The sequence below is a fragment of the Pelophylax lessonae genome (assembly GCF_965119305.1).
Source record: "Pelophylax lessonae genome assembly, chromosome: 12".
Taxonomy (NCBI): Eukaryota; Metazoa; Chordata; class Amphibia; order Anura; family Ranidae; genus Pelophylax; species Pelophylax lessonae.
Genome location: NC_138779.1, coordinates 57,844,356 through 57,867,998, shown reverse-complemented (window position 1 = coordinate 57,867,998; position 23,643 = coordinate 57,844,356). Strand labels below are relative to the sequence as shown.

At 44.1% G+C, this 23,643-nt stretch overlaps 1 protein-coding gene across 1 annotated transcript in view; it reads left to right on the top strand.

The window, feature by feature from the left end:
- The window catches only part of PLOD1 (procollagen-lysine,2-oxoglutarate 5-dioxygenase 1), an 80,990-nt gene that overhangs the window by 43,211 nt on the left and 14,136 nt on the right, over positions 1-23,643 (top strand). Inside the window, exons 11-16 of the mRNA XM_082273062.1 lie at positions 4,803-4,907; positions 5,366-5,491; positions 10,703-10,844; positions 14,028-14,141; positions 14,893-14,958; positions 16,540-16,644. Coding sequence (XP_082129188.1) covers positions 4,803-4,907; positions 5,366-5,491; positions 10,703-10,844; positions 14,028-14,141; positions 14,893-14,958; positions 16,540-16,644 — 658 coding nt within the window. The remainder of the gene's footprint in view (positions 1-4,802; positions 4,908-5,365; positions 5,492-10,702; positions 10,845-14,027; positions 14,142-14,892; positions 14,959-16,539; positions 16,645-23,643) is intronic.

Genomic DNA, 23,643 nt, shown 5'->3' with positions numbered 1-23,643 from the left:
ACACATTATAAACGTTCCCTCAAAGAGAGGGGATAATTTTTGGAGTGAAGTTTGAAAAGGGAAGCTGGTCCCTATTCGGAGCGTAGTAAGCGAGTAATGTCACTAAATGCCCTCCAAATCTCCCTTATTCATAAGGTAAAGGCCCGACAGGTCATTGATTATCTGTAAAGGAGAGAAAGCTGGGTTCTTTGCCACGCAGACAGCCACTCCCCTTTTCTTGTCTGGTGCATTTGCTAAAAAAAGTTGAGTAGTGCCTATGGAGGAGCTTGTAGGAAGATGAGAAATGGGTTTCTTGTAGAAAAGCTATATCAGCTCCTGCCGAGTGTAAGTAATGAAAGCTTTACACCGGTTTATGGGTGGATTGGGGCCCTGTACGTTGTGTGATATGAGCTTGATAGGTTTTGGTGTGTGTATACTAGCCGTAGCATGACCCAAGATAAGAATGGCGTACCTTGCCTGTGGAAACTATATTGATAGTGCGAACCCATGGAGGTTGAACAGTAATGACACCCGAACAGAGCACCTGAGGTAAGGACCAAAAAAGAAAAACTTTAGTGCAATTCAATGAAAGCAATATCAAACACATTCCATAGAAAACAATTAGAATATCAAAAATATATTTTTCAGGTAGACAACAATCAGTTGCAGGCCAGTAAATATGGCCCCAGACTTCCAAAGCCACCATCCCCGGTCAATAAAAGTATCGGAGGGAGGGGGGTCTGGAATATAGGTGAGGTGCATTACTCACTGACCCAATCCAAGGTGAACATTAACCGTAATGTCAACGATGAATGAATGTTTAATACCTAGTATATGTCCTGAATATAAGCTAGTTTATACCTAAAGCTTTAGGAATATAGAGCTGTAAGCAACAGTGGTAGACTGATGACCTCTAGTGGAGGAAGTTGAAAACAACACCTATACAGCATTAGGCATATTCTACCTTGAACCTTGATTCAATACTTAGAGTAGAGGAACTTGAAAACCAATTACTGAAAAAACATAAAACACAAATATTCAGCAACTGTGTATGAGGAATCCAGGATATGAAGAGGGAACTACAGAGAAATTTCTCTGAAGAGTAATTGAAAGATAGTTACTCGACAACTTTTCATGGCGGTCTGGACTGGCGGCATGTGCGACTTCTGTTATTTCTAGGAGATTGCCACCTGGGCGGCCTCTGTTATTCCTGCCACATCCAGAAGTAGAAGTATGAGAGCCTGGCAATGGGGGAGGGGAGGTGGAGATGAGACCCAGGCGTTTAAGTAAAGCTTCTCCATCCGGGAAGATGGAAAATGAGTAGGATTTGCCCTTGTAGGGAAACATAAGTGTTTAAACACTAAGGGTTTAAAGGACCAACGTTTTTGCACCGTTGCAAAGTGAAATGCCAGCAAATATTTGCACCTCCTGGCCTTGTAGTAATAAGGCTTTACAATAATGTCCCTTGGAGGCCCATCAGGGCGCAGGACTGTAAGGGCTCTGTGAGCGCAGTCCAGATCCAATTTGCTGGTGGGGTTATCTGGGAGTATTCAGGTCAGTAAAGTTTTGGTAGCCTCTTGGACATCTGTTATTGATTCTGGTAGCCCTCTGATGCACAAATTGTATCTGTGGGACCTATTGTCCAAATCATCAATTTTGGACAGTGCCTCTTCCAGGCATGCTTCAGGATCGCAGATACGATCCGTATTCTGATTTGTTCTGCCCACTGTAGCATCGAGCTTATTCTCAATAGCATTTATCCTTGCACCCAGTTCCTGGAATTCCTGTTTCAGATCCACATGTAGCCTTTTCTAGGCCCTGTTCTAATAGTGCAGAGAATCTTGCCAGGATTATAGGGTCCCCCGAGTAGGCAGGCTGGTGGGCTATAGGTTGGGGGTTGAGGAGTTCCTGGGAGGCCTGTAGGCTGTTCTGACTGGTGATAATATCCCCCATGTCCGTCTATTGAGGAGCTGGATGAAAACAGGGACTCACCACCTGATAAATCACCATCCTGTAGAGTAGAAAGGATTGCTGGAGTGGCGGAGCAGTCCTCTGTCTGTGGAGTGTCCTGATGTCTGGGGAGCTGCAGGATATCCAGCCTGGTGTAAGGCCTCGTGTGCTGGCAGTGCCGCCATATTAGTGGATCCAGGCGGTTGCTTCACAATGTCCTATGGTTCTCCCAGGGCGTTTTTAGGCTTCCCTTTTGCCATATAAATGTGGCTGGTTAGGTGATGGAGGGCTCTGGATGAATTTTGGAAGACCTGGAACTTCTGATCAGCAGGATGCAGCCGGATTGAATCAGGCGAGAGGGAGCTGGCTCAGAATGCGTCCTCCATGCTCAGCCGCGCGCATGCGCCTCCTCCATGTGTGTTTTTTATATGCAGCCTTTGCTTCCTTCAAAGTGCTTTATATAGATAATACACTCAGTGCCTAAAAATTGAATTGCATTGCAGGTAAAAAATGTGCATTTATTACTTTTTTCTTAGGAGCCTGCAGAGCATTGCACTCCAGATCAGCAGGTCATGGGTGCAATGTCTGGTATCCGTGCTTGACTGTAGGGATTGTGTTCTTAGAGTCATAGTCAGCATTTTTCTTCCTCCAAATACGGCGAGTACCCCTTCTCAAGAAGGCACATGTACAGTCATGCCAATGAACATCTAAATGATTTAGAGAAGGATTGGGAGAAAGTACTGTGGTCAGATGAGACCAAAATTAAGCTCTTTGGCATTAACTCAATTTGCGATGTTTGGAGAAAGAAAAATTCTGACTATGACTCCAAGAACACCATTCCTACAGTCAAGCTTGGAGGTGGAAACATTATGCTTTGGGGCTGTTTCTCTGTTAAAGGTACAGGCAGACTTTGACGCATTGAGGGGCCAATGGATGGGGCCATATATTGTAAAATCTTGGAAGAGAACCTTCTTCCCTCAGCCAGAACACTAAAGATGGGTCGTGGATGGGTCCTCCATCAAGACAATGACCCAAAACATATCGCCAAGGCAACAAAGGAGTGGCTTAACCGGTTGCCGACCGCCGCACGACTATATACTGCGGCGGTCAGCCCCGGCCAGGCAGAGTGACGTATGGATACGACACTCGCCTGTCACTGACTTGAGAGCCAATTGCGGGCGGGCGTGCGCCCGCCGAGGCGCGCGCCCGCCGAGGCGCGCGCCCGCAGCGGCTCGTTCACTGACAAGTCAGTGCGTGTGACCGGCGGACCCGATGTCCGCCGGTCACACTACGATCGCTCCGGTGAAGGGAGAAAGGCGGAGCGGCTTATGTAAACAAGCCGCCCGTCATTCTCCCTGGTGTAAAAATGAAGATCAGACGTTAATCTTTGTTTTTACACCAATAGCCATGTCCCTATACAGTTAGAATCACGCCCCTAGGACACACTTAACCCCTCCCTCTCCAATACAGTTAACCCCTTCCCTGCCAGTGTCATTTTTGCAGTAACAGTGCATATGTATAGCACTGATTACTGCAGTAATGTAACTGGTAACCCCAAAAGTGTCAAAAATGTCAGTCAAGGGTCCGATCTGTCCGCCGCAATGTCGCAGTACCGAAAAAAATCGCAGATCGCCACCATTACGCGTTAAAAATAAAACACCAAAAATGACAAAAATCTTTCCCTTTGTTAGTAAACGCGACAACTTTTGCGCAAACCAATCAAAATACGCTTTTTGCGATTTTTTTTTTTTTACCAAACATAGGTAGCATAAAACAAATTGGCCGAAAATGTTAAAAAAATTTGATTTTTACATTTTTTTTGGGGGAATTTCATATAAAAAAAATGTGAAAAATATTGTTATTTTTGCAAAATTGATGCTCTTTTTTTGGTTGTAGCGCATGATCAAAAAATCGCACAGGTGATCAAATACCACCAAAAGAAAGCTCTGTTTGTGGGAAAAAAAGGACGTCAAATTCGTTTAGGTACAGCGTCGCACGACCGCGCAATTGTCTGTTAAAGTCACGCAGTAAAAAATCGCAAAAAAATCCCCTGGTCTTTTAGCAGCCAAATCCTCCAGGGCTTAAGTGGTTAAGAAGAAGCACATTAGGGTCATGGAGTGGCCTAGCCAGTCTCCAGACCTCAATCCTATAACAAATTTATTGAGAGAGCTGAAACTTCGAGTTGCCAAGAGGCGGCCAAGAAACCTTAAAGATTTAGAGAAGATCTGTAAAGACGAGTGGACCAAAATCCCTCCTGAGATGTGTGCAAACCTGGTAACCAACTACAAGAAACGTTTTACCTCTGTGCTTTCCAACAAGGGTTTCATAGACCATGTGATCTATTTAGATATTATAAACAAATTTAACAGTAAACACACTGGTTTTATTGTGCTGTGGTATCCTTGTTTATTAATAAACTATTCCAATAATTTTTTTTTAATAATTAAAAAGGTTATAAAGCCATAAAACCATATACAGCCACATTTGGACATGTCTACACTAAAAATGTAACACACTAAGTACTAGTGAAGAAAATGGTGCTCAGGACTTCTGGCAGCCCATCAGATGACCAGTGCTGAGGCTGAGTGGTCCTTGCTGAAAGAGTTTAGGGAAGTGCCAACCAATCATTGTGTTCCCTTCTATACTAAACCCTCCTTTACTTAGAGACCATTCAATGTATGCCTTTGCACCTGCCTACACAGTATGCGGGATGTGAATTTAGAATACAGGTCCTCTTTAATTGCACAGAATAATTTTTAGAACTATATACTCCGATTGTAATGTTAAAATCCCATTTGGTTTAACAATCATTATTGTATGAATTTTTAACCTGATAGATTTTAATTAATTTTGTACTCCTCTGCCCCTTACAGGGATATGTGCCGGCAGAACCCTGAGTGTGAATATTATTTCAGCATTGACGTGCAGGTGGTGCTAAAAAATGCCAGCATACTGCGGACGCTTATAGAACAAAACAAGTATGTTATGGTTTTAACGTTGTACCTTTACAGCAGGGGTTTCCAAACTTTCTAAACAAAGGGCCAGTTTACTGTCCTTCAGACTTTTGGGGGGCTGGACTATGGCCATTGGGAGTAGAAAAGGTCCCGATAGTGGAAAAAAACAATGCCCCATCTTTAGTGTCAGTGGGAGGAATTGTGCCCTAGCATTGGTGTCATTGGGTGGAATTTTTCCCCATTATTGGTTTAATTGGGGGGAATTGTGCCCCTTCATTTGGTTCAGTGGGGGGGGGGAATGGTGCCCCTATTTTGGTATCAATGTATGAATTAGTGCCCCAGGGACTGTAGAAAAGCAAGCAAAGGGCCGCATCTGACCCCCGGTTTGAAGACCACTGCTTTAAAGTGGACCCATAGCCACCATTGTGATGTTTGAAATAGTGCTCTGCATAGGTCTAAATGGTCACCATGTCTCCTCTCAGGTCCATCATCTCCCCAATGGTCAGCCGGGTTCAGGACTTGTGGTCCAATTTCTGGGGGGCGCTGAGCAAAGAGGGATTCTACGCCCGATCGGAGGATTATATTGATCTCGTCCAGAGACAAAGGATGTGAGTACATTTATGGGTCCTTTTGAGCAAAGCTTTTCAGGGCCACCCAACAGTGATATTCTATTTTCTAGGTGTAGCCTTTTATTATGAGTCTCCCGGCCATAATTCCTGACTCTCCTCCTGCCCACCTTATTTGTTCCAGCTCTTTTATTACTATTTTCATAATTCTTAAAAAAAAATCCATCAGGGATAGTGGGAGCCCCTTGTTTAGGACACAGCATGTGTGCAGAGTTAGGAGCCCAGCACAGGGATGGTGAAAGCCCTTACTATTGGGCACAGCAGGTGCAAGGATGGAGAGAACCTCTCATAAGTAGCACAGCAGGTGTGCAGACCCAGGAACCTAACACAGGGATGGTGAGAACCCCTCAAAATAGGCACAGCAGGCGTGCAGACCTGGGAACTCAGTGAAGGGATGCTGGGAATCCCTCATATTAGGTACAGCAAGTGTGCAGACCTTGTAGCTTCATAAACAGAAGCGAACTAAGTAAATATATATCCAACAATCTCACATACAATCATGTGCACAGAAAACAGTATCACTGAGAGCCATTAAAGGCAATTGAAAAGTGCAAAGTGTCCTAAATAAAATAAAGAAGTTACAAGTACACAGGTGATCTTAACACCAACATTTCCAGTACCACCAATTTCTTTCTTCACTTCTTGGCAACCAAAAAGCTCACCCTAAAATTGGACCTCTTGTGTTATAGGAAGTCTAATAGCACTTGATGAAAAACAAAGGTTAAAAACTTCCACTACAACCTTTGGAGGTGATGTAGCATACTTGCAAAAATGGGTTCACCATATATAGTATCTTTCCCCGCAACAGGTCAAGCATGAAAGAAAGCATAAACTGCAATATAAGAAGGTCTTTCTCTGAAGATCTTCTGCGGAATTTCAGATGGACGTAACGCGTAAAGGCGGACACTGCTGATGGCATCCCGCTGACCGGCACCTTCTTGCTGGCAATCCCTGCAAAGTGGAAGGGCTAACTCATAAACACTGGATAGTTGAGTAAAACGCTGATTTCTCCCATTACTGGAAATTTTATCAGTGAGCATTATTTTTTTGTGATTTATGCTTTTTTTCATGTCTGACCCATTCCATGGAGAGATATATGAGTGACCCATTTGTTAGTTACAAGTATGCTACATCACCTCCAAAGGTTATTGTGGAAGATTTTAACCCGTGTTTCTCATCAAGCGCTATTAGACCTGCTATAACACAAGAGGTCTGATTTTAAGATCAGCGTTTTGGTTGTCACGAGTTGTGCTAAAGTGTTTGTTACCCCAACACTTCATATTTCTAATATGTGTCTGCTGTACCATGTAATAGTATGAGAAAATATCCTGTTGTCTTTGTTCTGCTTCCTTTGTGTGAAATCCCTGGTGTTCCTGCCAGTCCCTTTGCTTTTCTATTAAAAACTGACCACACTAAGCATGACAGCACACCCATGGTCAGTTCTCTAGCTATACTGGGAACTTAGCGTACTCTCTTCCAATGATCAGCCATTCACTAGGAAGCTCAGTGTGCTGCTGCTTCTCCTCCCCTAGCTCTTATGCATCTGAGAACAGAGGGAATGTGATCATTTAAAAAAAAGGTATTTATAATGTTTTTTTTTTTTAAATCTATACAAAAATGTTTTGCCTTTCTTTTCCTTTTTAAATGGAATGGGTTGTTTTACAAGGTGATCATTTACAATCACTTTAAGGAAATCACATGTCGAAATGTCACTTTATGTTGTTTAGGACACTGTTTCCAGTCACTTTTTAAAGTAGTTGTAAAGGCACAATTTTTTTTTACCCTAATGCATTACCTTCCTTGCCTCTACGGGGACTTGCACCCCTGACTGGCTTTTGGCAGCAGTGGGAGCTGTCAATTACAGCCAGTGAGCCAATCAGGAGACGGAAGGGGCGGGGCCGAGCCATGGCTCCGTGTGTGAATGGACACACAGAGCAGAAAATCAGGAGACGGGCCTGGGGGCCACCTGGGTTTCCTATGGGGACCTGGGCTGCTGCTGCGCTCCTCCCTCCTGCCTGCCTTGGGTAGGAGGTCGGGTTCGGGGGGGGGGGCCCTGGTCGTGGGGCCATGTCGGGGAGGTCTGGTGGAGGCCGTTGGCCCCCCTCCCCTGGAGTGGGCTCTGATTTGGGGTTCCCCCGAGCCGAGCTCCATGTTCAGATTGGCGCCTGTGGCTGTCCATGATCGACCCTAGTTTGTGGCTTCCGGCATCCTGCCCTCTGTCCAATGTTGGTTCCGTAATGCTATATGTCTGATTTTTCTACACCATGTTCTGAGTTGCAGCTCTGTACCCCCTGAGATGTGGCACTGTTTGGCCCCATCTTCATTTTTTACCCTGTGACATTGTTGTTTTCCTTTTTGTGTTTATCTGTTAAACTAAATAAAGATTCTTTAAAAAAATTCAGGAGATGGAAGGGGCAGGGATGAGCCGTGGCTCTGTGTGTGAATGAACACACAGAGCCGCGGGTTGGGAGTGCCTGCTTGGGTGCCCCTAGAGCAAGCTGCTTACTGTGAGGGCACCCGGCAGGTGGTAGAAGCTAGGAGTGCCAGCGTGGGACCCGAAAGGAGGAGGATCCAGGCTGCTCTGTGCAAAACCACTGCACAGAGCAGGTAAGTATAACATGTTTGTTATTTAAAAAAAAAAACAAAAAAAAAAAAAAAAACCCAATGCTTTAATATCACTTTAATGGCACTTAATGACACAGTTTGCTATGCATATGATTGTATATGAGATTGTTGGATATACTGTATATTTACTTAGTTCACTTACGTTTTATGAACTTTGTTGATACTCAAATTGTTAATGACATTTTATTTTACACGATTATATATTTTGGATAGTGCTGCACTTTTTTTCTGATTGATTTACAAGTTTAAAGCTAAATTCCAGCTTTTGATACACTTTACATAGTTTTTTTGGGCCAAGCTGACTCAAACAAACTATGTCCTGCACTAACATGTGAGGCCGCTGGATGTGCGGTAAAAACTGTATGTAGCTGTGGCCACGTACAGCATAATGCACTGTGTTCCGGGTTCAAGCCGAGACTTCTGTCCTATGAAATAAAGTGTAAAAAGTTGGGTTGTGGTGCTGCTCTGTATGCACTTTGGAGATCAGTGTGCTTATACAATAACATCAAAAATTCCAATGCCTATTATATCAAACATGTGCAACATATGCAAATTTTGTGCAAAAACTGCTCCTGTTGTGCAGAAAAATACGTATTGTAAATATTTGTGCAAACTTGGCCAAAAGGTGAAAGTAAGTATTGTACATTATTGTGCAAACTTGACAAAGGGTAAAAATAAGGGTGAAAATAAAATGAATGTGCAAAATCCACCAAAAAAAAATGCAAGTGCTACATTCAGTGAAACCTCCAAACGCACAAATTATAAATAATTACTACATGACACATAAAGTGATCTATAGTAAATGGACCTTCTTAGCTAATACACATAAAGCACAGTGTTCTATGCTTAATAAACAGTTTGTAATGTGCAAGTGTCCTTTAAAATTCCACCCTCCTCGTGAACTTGCTGATCCTTATGGTGCCCTTGGCACAGGGACCTTAAATGGTGCTGTTAAATCAGGCTGGTGTCACGACATGCAGTGTGCCCAGTGTTTCCTGTCTTATTCCTGGAAAAATAATAGGGTCTATCTGATCGGCGCTATAGCATCGGTTCTAGTAATGAATACAAAGCTTCCTCTAATTGGCTGAGTCAGAGAGGCGGGCTGATGATGTCACAACTTTTGACTCAGCCAATCAGAGGAAGCTTTGTATTCATTGCTAGAATACATTGCTTTCCTTGAATGGCTCCAATCAGACTCTACTGTGTTCCGGTGTTCCGTGAGAATTACCTACCCCGTGAGAAAAACCTACCCTCGTCACTTCCGGCCAGGAACAGCTGAGGAGCTGACCAGTGCGCATGCGCACTAGTATGAAATTATCACGGTGTCCGTGAAAAAAACCTACCCACGCGGCGGTTACATTAAAACAGCTGTGCTGCAATATGAGTCATCTCCGCTCCTATCCCTGTCACTTCCCTGATCTGGGCTACTAAATATAAAAGTGGCTTTCATACACCCGCCGCCGCTTTTATATTTACTAGCCCAGATCAACACCCGCCGCCGCTTTTATATTTACTAGCCCAGATCAGGGAAGTGACAGGGATAGGAGCGGAGATGACTCATATTGCAGCCCAGCTGTTTTAATGTAACCGGCGCGTTACACACTGCCGTGATCATTTCATACCCACCGGAAGTGACGAGGGTAGGTTTTTCTCACGGGGTAGGTAATTCTCACAGAACACCGGGTATGAGACAGGAAGTCTCGGCTCGAACCCAGCGCCCTATGCTGTATGTATACAGTTTATACTGCAAATCCAGCGGCCTCACATTAGCTTGGCCTGAACAAACTATGTAAAGTGTAGCAAAAGCTGGAGCTCAGCTTTAGGTCCCTCTTACACGGGACCGAATCCATCCAAGTGGATCTGCCTGCTCAGCTGGGGTTCTCTCCACTGATCCCTGCCAAGCAGGTGGATGAAAAGTCAGTGTCCACTCCGCTATGCAGAGCAGACACGGACACAGTCTGCTGCTCTTTATGGGGGGGGGGGGGGGTCAGATGTAAACGGACTGCATGTCTATTTCCACCTAATTGTAATCTGATCCACCGGATGGATGGCAAACGTATCCCCATCTGTCCATTTTTAGCAAGCCGGATCAGATGCCAGTGGGTGACAGTGGACACATGTCCGCTGGCATCCGCCGCTCCATAGAGAGCGATGGGTGGTTCGATCGGGTCTGCCTGAAAAACAAAATGGACAGGCGGACCCGATCGGTCTGCTGGTGTGAAAGAGGCCTTGAGGGTGAGAAACATTTATCAAGTGCTGCCTGCTTGTCCACACAGAAGTTTTTGTGGTGTGGTTACATATACAGTTATTATCTTACCAATAGGGTTCATGAGATATAAAAGGGACTGTTAGGGGGTTGATCTCTTTAGCATCCAGTAAACACTGAAATATCAGTTTTGGGTGGATTGAGCGTTTAAAGGAAGGCTAAGGCCAAAATATCAGTAACCCCACATAGCTGCCGGTAAAACAAACGTAGATTGTACAATCTGATTTTAACATCTAGGGTTATATTTAGTGGGGTTAAACCTCATGTTCATCTAGTTACTGACTCTGATCCGGTGCTTACAGCGGCATCTGGAACGTCCCATACATCACCAATGTGTATCTGGTGAAAGGCAGCGTGCTCCGGACTAAACTCAACCAGTACGACATGTTCCGCAGCGGTAACCTGGACCCCGATATGGCGTTTTGCGACAACGTCCGCAAACAGGTCAGTATAAAGTGGAGTGGGGTGGGGGAGGCAGCTTCCAGGATGGGTAATATGCATGATAAGTCAACCATTTTAAAGTGTAACATTTTAAGAACTATGATATTGTGTCAGAAGGAAGGAGTTAATAAAGTTTTCAATTCATATTAAAGTTGATATAAACCCAATTTATAAAATCTCATATTGGGTTTTTATGTTTTAAAGAAAGTTATTTCCTCTATTTCTAAATCTGCAATCAAATAAAATAGCCGTGTGTCCACCACCAGGAGAGTAAAGGCCCATACACACGATAAGAAAATCTGTAGGGAAAATTCGTCCGACGACCGATCTGCCGATTTTCGGATTGTTAGTATGGTGCTTTCAACACCCGACTCCGACTTTTCGCCCGACAAAATCCTGATGTGCAGGCTATATAATTTTTGTCGTCCGTCAACACAACGTCCGATTTTCGTCTCATTAATACAGATTTCGATGGGGAAATAATCTTATGAGCAAGACTAGGCATGCTCAGAGACGAAAGAACACATACAAAGCAATCCAACACATGACATCACTTCTGAAGTAGAATTCTGTCGTACGGGAAAATTCGTATGAAAATAACCTCTTCACTTTCCACATCAGACTAGCATGCCACAAAAAACGGACGACAGATCGTTCGATAATCTGATCGTGTGTACGAGGCTTAAAGTGGAGTTCCACCCTAAAATGATACTTACCTCCATCTTCTCGCTCCGGGTCACCTGAAAAACAAATGGATAATCGCATTTTTTATTTTTTTTTACTTACCTCGTAGAGAAGAAAATATACTTACCTTACTTCCTTCTTCCTCCCCTCGGCGGCCACGGCGAGTCGTCACTTCCTGGCTTTGCAATGATTCCTGGAAGCTGAACGTCATCGCTCCCAGGAATCATTACGCCTGCACCGGCCCCGACGTCAGTTCCGGGGCGCGCGCGTCATTCCCTTCTAAACAGCTTCTGGGCATGCCCAGAAGCTGTGGAGGGATGACGCGCGCGTACCGGAAGTGCCGGCGGGGCCGGTGCAGTGCATCGTGGGACCGAAGAAGACGGAAGAGGACGCAGAAGAGGATCGCGCTGGCTTCAAGCTGCCCACACCTGAGATGGCAGCGCTGGACAATACTTTTTCAAGGTAAGTATTTGTCCTAAGTGCAACCCGGGACAGATCAGAGGCTAGCCATTGTGGAATGTACTAGCCCTGACTGTCCCGGGGGTATTTTTATAAAAAAAAAGTATTCCAGGGTGGAACTCTGCTTTAAGAAACATGCAGTCTCTTACCAGATGGTCTGGATTAAACAGCAATCGAACAGGGTTTAATCAAGCAGAGGAGACATCAATCGCAGATGGTCCAGATTAAACAACAATCGAATAAGGTTCAATCAGGCAGAGCAGACATCAGTCACTTGGGCGTTAGAATCCAATCATATGGACCATCGAATATAGTGATCCACGTTGAAAATGTAAAGGAATAATAAAACAATCATTGCGCAGACATCTTTTATAAGTTTTATTAAAACATCAAAAAGCCTGCACACAAGGTACTCACATGAAATCCAAAGCAACAAACATATAAGCAAGAAGTGGTGTGAGTTTGTTTCCATCCAAAAGCATGGCCGACTTCCAGTAGCATGCCAGTGTCATGTGGTTAAGCTCCTCCCAACATGTTTCGTCATAATTGACATCATCAGGGGGGATTAATTGTAATCTACAATTTCTGAGCGCGGCCATTTTATTTGATTGTATATGACCATCTTTCACCAATAGGACATTGTGTCAGCTGCTCAGAGTCTGTACTTTTAGACTTTCTTGATCATTATCAACTTTGTTTGTGTCCTAGTGCAATTGTTTTTGATTATATGTTTGCTACTGTCTAAATCTGCAGCTTTCATTAAAAAGATTCCCTGGTGAGCCTGCCATGACGGGTTCTTGTTCAGGCACTTCCTTTTTATAGAGTGACAGCGTTCTGCCTGTCTCTCAATTGCTGTCAGGCATTGTCACCATGTCACATGGGCTTCTGGTGGAGACTAAATGTGGCTGTTTCAAAACGCCTATTACGTAGATGAGGTCCAATGTGTTCACCATTAGGAATCTGGCCCTGAAAAATGCCATGGAGCCATCGCTGGAATGCAGGCAGACTGGAAGTGACTGCAAAGAGCCTGCAGGAGATCAGTAGCACTGAGATGGAACAAAGAATGAAAGAAAAGTTGAAGACAGTTTTGGCTTCTGTTCGTCCACAGTAGATAATAGAATATTTGTGTAGTCTCTGCATCCCATTTTTCCAATACCGGTATACCCCTCCACAACAAGCAAAATCTGACCATTTCTCATTGGTTGACATGAATATTAAAAGTAGCATCACTAGTCTGCATTGCATTATCAAGGTTTTTACAGTTTTAGATTTAAAGAGTAACTCCCCTTCTGTGGGAAAAATATATATAAAATATAGTATATCGAATTGCTACACAAGCCATATTGTGTTATTACAACTTTCCTTTCCTTTTCAATCCACAGTTGCTGTCATTTTCTGTAAAATTCCATGTAATATGGCAGCATGGAGGCATTCTGTACACTAATAGTGTACAGCACTCCCCTCCCTTTCCCAGAAACGTAATTTCCTGCTTGTGTGATTGGCTCACTGATTTTCCCAGGAGTCTGCACTAATATACAGATTTTAGGCATCTTTTGCAATAGAAATTATAGTTTTGGTGAGATTTTTCCCAAGGGATAAATACTTAGGATGCAGACCCAACAGCTTTCCCCATTAGAACACTGAGAGTGCACCAGGTGATTATAATGAACCAGACCCTCCTGTTCAGAGCCTGCACAGGATATGGAGAAATAAACCGATATTTCTTCAGAACAATAAAAGGTAGGAATCTGCTACAAAGTTTGCTAAAATCGCTGCAACCTATATTGAGCACCAGATGGAATTGTTTTTTTCTAAACCAAAGTGGAGTTTCACTTTAAACTTTAATGTCTACTTTCTCACATATGGTGGAAACCTTACTAAACCTTGTATGTTCACCATTCCTGCTCCATGGAGGACAACACAAGTGCTAATGTGACCTGTGATAGTTTGTCACCTCTGTGTATGTCTGGGGAGAGCCGTCTGGGTCTGTGAATCCAGTATGGTGCATCACTTTTCATGTACTGATGGCTTTCTCACTTTTAGGGAGTTTTCATATTTGTGACCAACCGGCAACTGTTTGGCCACCTCCTGTCTCTGGAGAATTATCAGACCAGCCACCTCCATAATGACCTGTGGCAGATCTTTGAGAATACCCAGGTGAGATGGCAATAGAAAAACACCCTATGTATCTACCATAGTCTATCTATCTATCTATCTATCTATCTATCTATCTATCTATCTATCTATCTATCTATCTATCTATCTATCTATCTATCTATCTATCTATCTATCTATCTATCTATCTATCTATCTATCTATCTATCTACCATAGTTGATCTATCTATCTATCTATCTATCTATCTATCTATCTATCTATCTATCTATCTATCTATCTATCTATCTATCTATCTATCTATCTATCTATCTACCATAGTTGATCTATCTATCTATCTATCTATCTATCTATCTATCTATCTATCTATCTATCTATCTATCTATCTATCTATCTATCTATCTATCTATCTATCTATCTATCTATCTATCTATCTATCTATCTATCTATCTACCATAGTTGATCTATCTATCTATGCCTTTGTGGTATTGATCTTGGTCTTTTCTCTTTCTCTCATTCTTTCTTTTTCTGTTGTCCGCTCTTTTATTTTCTACCTCTTTCTCTCTCATATATTTTCTCACTTAAAATTTCATTTTATCGCAAAGATTCTCCAGTTTTGATTTTGGGAGTCTCTCTCAATCTTTTAATACCTTCCTATGATCTACTTGATAGATAAATATACAGTTTGTGTATATATGCGCACATATATATATATATATATATATATATATATATATAATATATTGTGTGTGTGTTTCTGTATTGTAATAAAATTTATATGATTTCAATGAACAGGACTGGAAAGAAAAGTACATCCACCCTAATCACAGTTTTGCCCTCAAAGGAAACAACATTGAATCGGTAAGTCTAACATTGAGGGGAACTAAAGTCATACTAAGTTTTCTTTTTCTAGCTTCATGCAAAAGAAACCATTTTCAAGTATGCAATGCTATCAGTGAATGTTAAAGTTTTACAAACTGTTTTTCTGGGTACAGTCTGTAGTATACAGTATATGTAGTATATAGGAGGAACCATATTTGTTCATTACATATTGTAGTCTCATATTATAGCTCCGTACGTGTGACAGGTTCTGTCTGGTAAAAACTCTTCAGTTTCAATTGACGTAAAAACTCACCATAGAAGCCAGAGGCCGTGTGATCTAACCTGCCTAGGCTTTAGGTCATATGATCGAGCTTAGAGAAGATTTTTTAAAATTTTACGACAAGAATAATGTTCTTAAAAGAATATTGCATTTCTCTATTTCTGAGACTCTGATTCATGTGAAGGGAGAAATATAATGACTGATCAACTATCTTTTATTTTTTTTACGTTTTAAGGCCTCTTACACACGATACTCCTGTTTGAGCATCTCCTTTTTTAGCTGTAAATGTCTTATTGAAATGCGTGCATCTTTGCGCATTTTCACGCATATGCGTTCGTGCAAATTCGCGTCTTTTCGCGCAAATGTATTCTCGCGTTTTTGTAAAATATGCAAATTTGCATTTTTCAAATCAACAGTATGTTCGTGTGCGTTCATTTGTGCGCATTTGCACGCATTAGGCGTAAATCACTGTCCAAAAATGCAGATTTTTCTATTTTGTTCTTACTGAAGAATACACAGCGCTCATTTACGCGCCTGTGTGCATAGCCACATTAAAATAAATGGGCTGTATTTTAGCTCAGAAAAAAAAAAAAGCTGTACTGTGCTTTTTTAAGCTGCAGTGTGCAAGAGGCCTAAAGAGCCTAAATTGTTTAAAGACATCAAATTCTATAATTTCCAAAGAGTTAAGGGTCCCTTGCATATCCCTCAAAATCACATAACATAAAGTTGAACTCTAGACAGCTATAAAAGTCACAAACAAATGCAGATATTTTTCATTAATACATCCATAAAATGTATTTTTTTTAAATACAAATAGTGTAATTACCTGAACGGGACCTGGTATCAGCCTCTTCCAGCCCCTGTACAGCAGAGCTGGAGAGTGAGAAACAGTACAAGGAGCCAGTCAGTTACTGACAAGCATGTTGATAGGAGGAGGGTGCAGAGTGACAGAGGGATGAGCTCATCACTGTGTTGCTGCTTCTTTCACTGTCCAGTCACAGACTTGGTGTGGGTTCAGTACGACCTGGGCAATAAGGAGTTGGGTTGAACGAAGCTGGGCTCAGTCAGAGGACACCTAGCTGCAGAAAAAAGTAGCATTGTGGGGGATTGGGATCTTTTGAATGAAGGTGAATTTTGCAGCAAAAGCTGGTTTTGATATTTTATCTTTTAATGGATTTTTTGTATCTTTTTGTTTGGATGACATTCTGCCTAAAAAAAATGAAATAGAGATTTATTGGTAATAGGATCTGTACAACGAGTATTTTTTTTATTATGTAACGCTGTGCATATGTGTTCGCTCCTGCTTATTGGTAATCATAGATTTTGTTTGGTATCCCCAGCCATGCCCCGATGTCTACTGGTTCCCAATTTTCACAGAAACAGCCTGTGATGAGCTGGTGGAGGAAATGGAGCACTTTGGTCAGTGGTCAAGTGGAAGTAAACAGGTAAGCGAGCTGATGAATATCATTCTTCTGAACAGGGTCACAAATCCTATGGTGGATAAAATGTCTTCTATACAGTATATAGATCAGCCATAACTTTATAACCTCCCACCTAATATTGAGTAGGTGCCCCTTTTGCTGCCAAAACAACCCTGACCCTTCGAGGCATGGATGGCACTAGACCTCTGAAGGTATGCTGTGATATCTGGCACCAAGCCATTAGTAGCAGATCCTTAACCACTTCTGGACCTGAAAGATTTGCCCCCTTAATGACTAGGCCATTTTTTGCAATCGGCACTGCGTTATTTTAATGGACAATTGCGCGGACGTTCGACACTGTATCTAAATAAAATTGATGTCCTTGTTTTTCCCACAAACAGAGCTTTCTTTTGGTGGCATTTGATCACCTCTGCGATTTTTATTTTTTGCGCTATAGAGAGCGACAATCCTGAAAAAAAAAAAAAAACAATAATTTTCACATTCTGCTATAAACCATTCCCAAAAAAAATGTAAAAATCAAAATGTTTTAACATTTTAGACCAATTTGTTGTCTGTTACATATTTTTGGTAAAATATAAATTGCAATAAGCGTATTTTGATTGGTTTGAGCAAAAGTTATCGCGTCTACTAACTACGGGAAAGATTTGTTATTTTTTTTTTTCACTAGTAATGGCGACGATCTGCGATTTTTTGCGGGACTGCAAAATTGCGATGGACAGATCGGACCCCTAACCTACATTTTTGACACTTTTGGTGGTACCAGTGACATTACTACAGTAATCAGTGCTAAAAATACGCACTATTACTGTAATAATTCCATTGGAAGGAAAGGGGTTAACCTAGGAGCGATCTAAGGGTTAAATGTGTACCTAGGGGCGTGTTTCTAACTGCATGGGGCGGGGCTTGTGAAATGATCAGAGACCTGTGATCCTATATAGAAGGATCACATGAGCTCTGTGATCATTTCAGGGAGAAGGACGGTCAGCTGTGTTTACAACAGCTGACCGTTCTTCTCTCTCAGCGAGGAACGATCGCGGGTGTCAGGCGGCACTCGGAGCCGCCATGCCCCGTGCATCAGAGTTCCCACTGCCGAGTAGCCAGGAGGGCCAGCCTGCCGCAGTATTTCTGCGGCGGGTAGTCCGAAAGCGGTTAAAATCCTGTAGGTTGCAAGGTGGGGCCTCCATAGATCAATCTTGTTTTTCCAGCACATTCCGCAGATGCTTGAAGGACTCAGATCTGGAAAATCTTTGGGTTAAGCCCCGTACACACGCACCGATTGTCGGCCGAATGATCGGCCGTCTTTTGTCCAGTGTTGTTTGTTGGTTGAAATGTGCTCTAGACTTGCACTGGACTTTTGTTGGCCAACAGAAACCAACTTCAGAAGTGATGTCTAGAGATGTATAGAACTGTTCGCCGGCGAACAGTTCCCGGCGAACTTAGCATGTTCGCGTTCGCCGCTGCCGGCGAACATATGCGATGTTCGGTCCGCCCCCCATAAGACATCATTGAGGCAAACTTTGACCCTGAACTTTACAGTCAGCAGACACATTTCCAGCCAATCAGCGTACCTCCCTCCCACACCCTCCCACCTCCTATAAATAAGCAAGGGCAGCATCCATCTTAGATCATTCTGAAGCAGTGTGTGTAGTGAGAGTAGGGAGAGCTGCTGCTGCTGCTGCTGCTGTTAAGCTAGGGACAGTTAGTCAGTGTTCCTGGTCTTGCAGTGTTCTTGGTCCACTACTGCTGTAATATCAGCACCCCAAAAAGCCCTTCTAAGGGCTGGTATTTGTGTTTTTTTTTTTTTTTTATATATATATATATATATATATACCTAGCGTCCCCAAAAGCCCTTTTAAGGGCTGGTAATTGAGTTGTTTCTTCATATATATATATATATCTATATCTATCTAGTGTCCCCAAAAGCCCTTTTAAGGGCTGGTAATTGAGGATTTTTTTATTTATATATATACATATATATATATATATATATATATAGTGTCCCCAAAAGCCCTTTCAAGGGCTGGTAAGGTAATAGATTTTTTTCTTTATATATATATATATATATATATCTATTGTACACTGCAGTTGCCTGCCCGCTGTGTGTGAGAGGCCACAGACCTACCACAGACTGTACTATGTGCACACCACACTCATTTCGGGTGGCACAGGCACAGTACCTGGCATTTTAAAAAATATTTTTTTTTTCCTCTGTCATAATTGCAGTGAGTGCTGTGTCAGGTCCACAGAGTGCACTGTACCCACTGCAGTGCACTGCCCACCACTGATATATATACGTTGGCACAGCATCTTGTTGCAATAAATTGAAAAAAAAAATATTTTTTATTATTGCAGTTGCCTGGGCTGCCAGTGACTGTCAGGTCCACAGAGTGTACTGTGCCCACTGCAGTGCCACTGTGTGCCCACCCACCACTGATATATAAGGTGGCACAGCAGCTTGCAAAGTAAAAAAAAAATATATATTTTTTTAAATTGCAGTTGCCTGGGTGCCAGTGACTGCTGTCAGGTCCACAGAGAGTGTACTGTGCCACTGCCCACCCACCACTGATATATAAGGTGGCACAGCAGCTTGCAAAGTAAAAAATATATATATATTTTTTTAAATTGCAGTTGCCTGGGTGCCAGTGACTGCTGTCAGGTCCACAGAGAGTGTACTGTGCCACTGCACACCCACCACTGATATATAAGGTGGCACAGCAGCTTGCAAAGTAAAAAAATATATATATATTTTTTAAATTGCAGTTGTCTGGGTGCCAGTGACTGCTGTCAGGTCCACAGAGAGTGTACTGTGCCACTGCCCACCCACCACTGATATATAAGGTGGCACAGCAGCTTGCAAAGTAAAAAAAAATATATATATTTTTTAAATTGCAGTTGCCTGGGTGCCAGTGACTGCTGTCAGGTCCACAGAGAGTGTACTGTGCCACTGCCCACCCACCACTGATATATAAGGTGGCACAGCAGCTTGCAAAGTAAAAAAAAAAATATATATTTTTTAAATTGCAGTTGCCTGAGTGCCAGTGACTGCTGTCAGGTCCACAGAGAGTGTACTGTGCCACTGCCCACCCACCACTGATATATAAGGTGGCACAGCAGCTTGCACTCATAGTACAACAGTAACAACACATTAAAAAAAAAATGACAGGCAGAGGCAGGCCACCCCGCAAGGGCCGTCGTGGTCGTGGTGCTGTGATTTCCTTAGGCCCTAGAATAATGCCCAGTGTTCAGAGGCCACCACAGACCCTGAACTCAAAAAATTCTGAGGCCATAGTTGACTGGCTTACACAGGACACCCAATCGTCTACAGCTTCCGCTCGGAACCTTAATGCACCATCCTCCTCCAGCTCCGCTTCGGGCACCTCTCAATTTACCACTCGCCAGCCCGCCGGCACCACCACCAACACTAGCACCACAGCCGCTTCACTTGATCCGTCAGAGGAGTTATTTTCACATCAGTTTGAAGAAATAAGTGATGCGCAACTATTAGTGCCAGAGGATGTAGATAACGGGGATATGTCTCAGTCAGGCAGCATTATACACATGGACGTACATTGTGATGATGATGATGTTGTACCTGCTGCTGCTGCCTTTGCTGAGTTGTCAAGTGAAGCGGCTGATGATGACGATGTGTCTGTGGATGTCACCTGGGTGCCTGCTCGAAGAGCAGAAGAAGAGGGGGAAAGTTCAGATGGGGAGACAGAGAGGAGGAGGAGACGAGTTGGAAGCAGGGGGAGGAGGTCATCGCAAGGAGCTAGTGGCGCAGTCAGACAGCATGTAGATTCGGCACCCGGGGTCAGCCAGACAGCACGCCAATCAACGCAAGCTGTTGCCACCACCAGAATGCCGTCCTTGCAAAGCTCAGCAGTGTGGCATTTTTTTTGTGTGTCTGCCTCTGATATCAGCGATGCCATTTGTAACCTGTGCCAAAAGAAACTGAGTCGTGGGAAGTCCAACACCCACCTAGGTACAACTGCTTTGCGAAGGCACATGATCTCACATCACAAACGCCTATGGGATCAACACATGAGTAAAAGCAGCACACAAACTGAAAGCCACCATCCTCCTCCTGGTCCAGCATCTTCAGCCACGTCAACCACTGCTGTCCTCCATGCCCCCTATCAACAACCCGCCCCTCCGCCTCTCACCTTCAGCAGTTCCTGCTCATCACCTGCCCACAGTCAGGTGTCTGTGAAGGAAATGTTTGAGCGCAAAAAGCCAATCTCGCAGAGTCACCCCCTTGCCCGGCGTCTGACAGCTGGCTTGTCGGAACTCTTAGCCCGCCAGCTTTTACCATACAAGCTGGTGGAGTCTGAGGCCTTCAAAAAATTTGTCGCTATTGGGACACCGCAGTGGAAGGTACCCGGCCGAAATTATTTTTCACAAAAGGCAATCCCCAACCTGTACTCTATTGTGGAAAAGGAAATCATGTCACGTCTGGCACACAGTGTTGGGGCAAGGGTCCATCTGACCACTGATAGCTGGTCTGCAAAGCACGGTCAGGGCAGGTATATAACGTACACTGCGCATTGGGTAAACCTGCTGGCGGCTGCCAAGCATGGAATGCGTGGCTCTGCTGCAGAGGAGTTGGTGACACCGCCACGACTTGCAGGCAGGCCTGCTGCCACCTCCTCTACTCCTCCTACTCCATCCTCTTTGCTAACCTCCTCGGCTGAGTCCTCTTCTGCTGTTGCGTCTTGCTCCACACCAACTGCACCCCCCCAGCTCCCCAGGGGCTATTCCACATGCCGGATACGACAGTGTCACGCTGTCTTGGGGTTGACTTGCCTGAAAGCAGAGAGTCACACCGGACCAGCACTACTGTCCGCCCTGAATGCACAGGTGGATCAGTGGCTGACCCCGCACCAACTGGAGATCGGCAAAGTGGTGTGTGACAACGGGAGCAATTTGTTGGCGGCATTGAATTTGGGCAAGTTGACACATGTGCCGTGCATGGCACATGTGTTGAATCTGATTGTGCAACGTTTTGTGCAGAAGTACCCAGGCTTACAGGACGTCCTCAAGCAGGCCAGGAAGGTGTGTGGCCATTTCAGGCGTTCCTACACGGCCATGGCGCACTTTGCAGATATTCAGCGGCGAAACAACATGCCAGTGAGGCGCTTGATTTGCGACAGCCCGACACGTTGGAATTCAACACTGCTAATGTTCGACCGCCTGCTCCAACAAGAAAAAGCGGTCAACGAGTATTTGTATGACCGGGGTGCTAGGACAGCCTCTGCGGAGCTGGGTATTTTTTTGCCACGCTACTGGACGCTCATGCGCAATGCCTGTAGGCTCATGCGTCCTTTTGAGGAGGTGACAAACCTAGTGAGTCGCACTGAAGGCACCATCAGCGACATCATCCCATATGTTTTTTTCCTGGAGCGTGCCCTGCGAAGAGTGCTGGATCAGGCCGTAGATGAGCGTGAAGAGGAAGAGGAAGAGTTGTGGTCACCATCACCACCACCAGAAACAGCCTTACCATCGATTGCTGGACCTGCGGCAACACTGGAAGAGGAGTGTGAGGAAGAGGAGTCAGAGGAGGAATGTGGCTTTGAGGAGGAGGAACACCAACCACAGCAGGCATCCCAGGGTGCTCGTTGTCACCTATCTGGTACCCGTGGTGTTGTACGTGGCTGGGGGGAAGAACACACCTTCAATGACATCAGTGAGGACGAGGAATTGGACATGAGTAGCTCGGCATCCAACCTTGTGCAAATGGGGTCTTTCATGCTGTCATGCCTGTTGAGAGACCCTCGTATAAAAAGGCTGAAGGAGAACGACCTGTACTGGGTGGCCACGCTACTAGACCCCCGGTATAAGCAGAAAGTCTGTGACATGTTACCCAATTACCGGCAGTCGCAAAGGATGCAGCAGCTACAAAATAAGTTAAAAACTATGCTCTACACAGCGTATAAGGGTGATGTCACAGCACAACGGGAATCCAACAGGGGAAGAGGTGAAAGTAATCCTCCTCCTACCACCACAACCACGCCGGCAAGGACAGGACGCTTTACAGACGTCTTGTTGATGGAGGACATGCGGAGCTTTTTTAGTCCTATGCATCGCCACAGCCCTTCGGGGTCCACCCTCAGAGAACGACTCGACCGACAGGTAGCAGACTACCTTGCCTTAACTGCAGATATCGACACTCTGAGGAGCGATGAACCCCTTGACTACTGGGTGTGCAGGCTTGACCTGTGGCCTGAGCTATCCCAGTTTGCCATTGAACTTCTGGCCTGCCCCGCTTCAAGTGTGCTGTCAGAAAGGACCTTCAGCGCAGCAGGAGGTATTGTCACTGAGAAGAGAAGTCGCCTAGGTCAAAAAAGTCTTGATTACCTCACGTTTATTAAGATGAATGAGGCATGGATCCCGAAGGGACTGACAGTGGGGGATGCATTTGACTAAAAAAGGCCTGGTGATGACTGAGATGCCTTGGCCTAAAAATGGTCCACACGCTGCTGTATATAATCATTCTCTGCATGCCGGATGACTTACGTGACGTCTCCGCCACCAACTACGGTTCAAGCAGCAATGTTTTAGTGCACTTTCTGCCTTAAAACCTCAATTTTTCAGGCCGCTGCTACAGCAGCGGCTGCAACAATACCTACTTTTTCATGCATGTGTACATGCCTAATTTTTCTGGCCTCTGGTGCTACACTGTGGCTGCAAAAAAACAAAAAACAAAAAAAAAGGCACATACATGTGTCAATTCCCCTTCGTGATCGTTACCTTGTCGTGGTGAAGGGGCTTGCGTATCACAATGAAGCGATCACCTCTAGGATTGTGTTGGCACACCCCAGATGATAAGGTCGTTGCTTCATTGTGTACAGACCAAAAGCGATCCGCAGGATAATTTTTCATAAAAAAAAACATTCATTTTCTTTCATTCTTTCTGCGGAGCTGGGTATTTTTTGGCCGCGTTACTGAATGCTCATGAACAATGGCTGTAGGCTCATGCGTCCTTTTGCGGAGATGACAACCCTG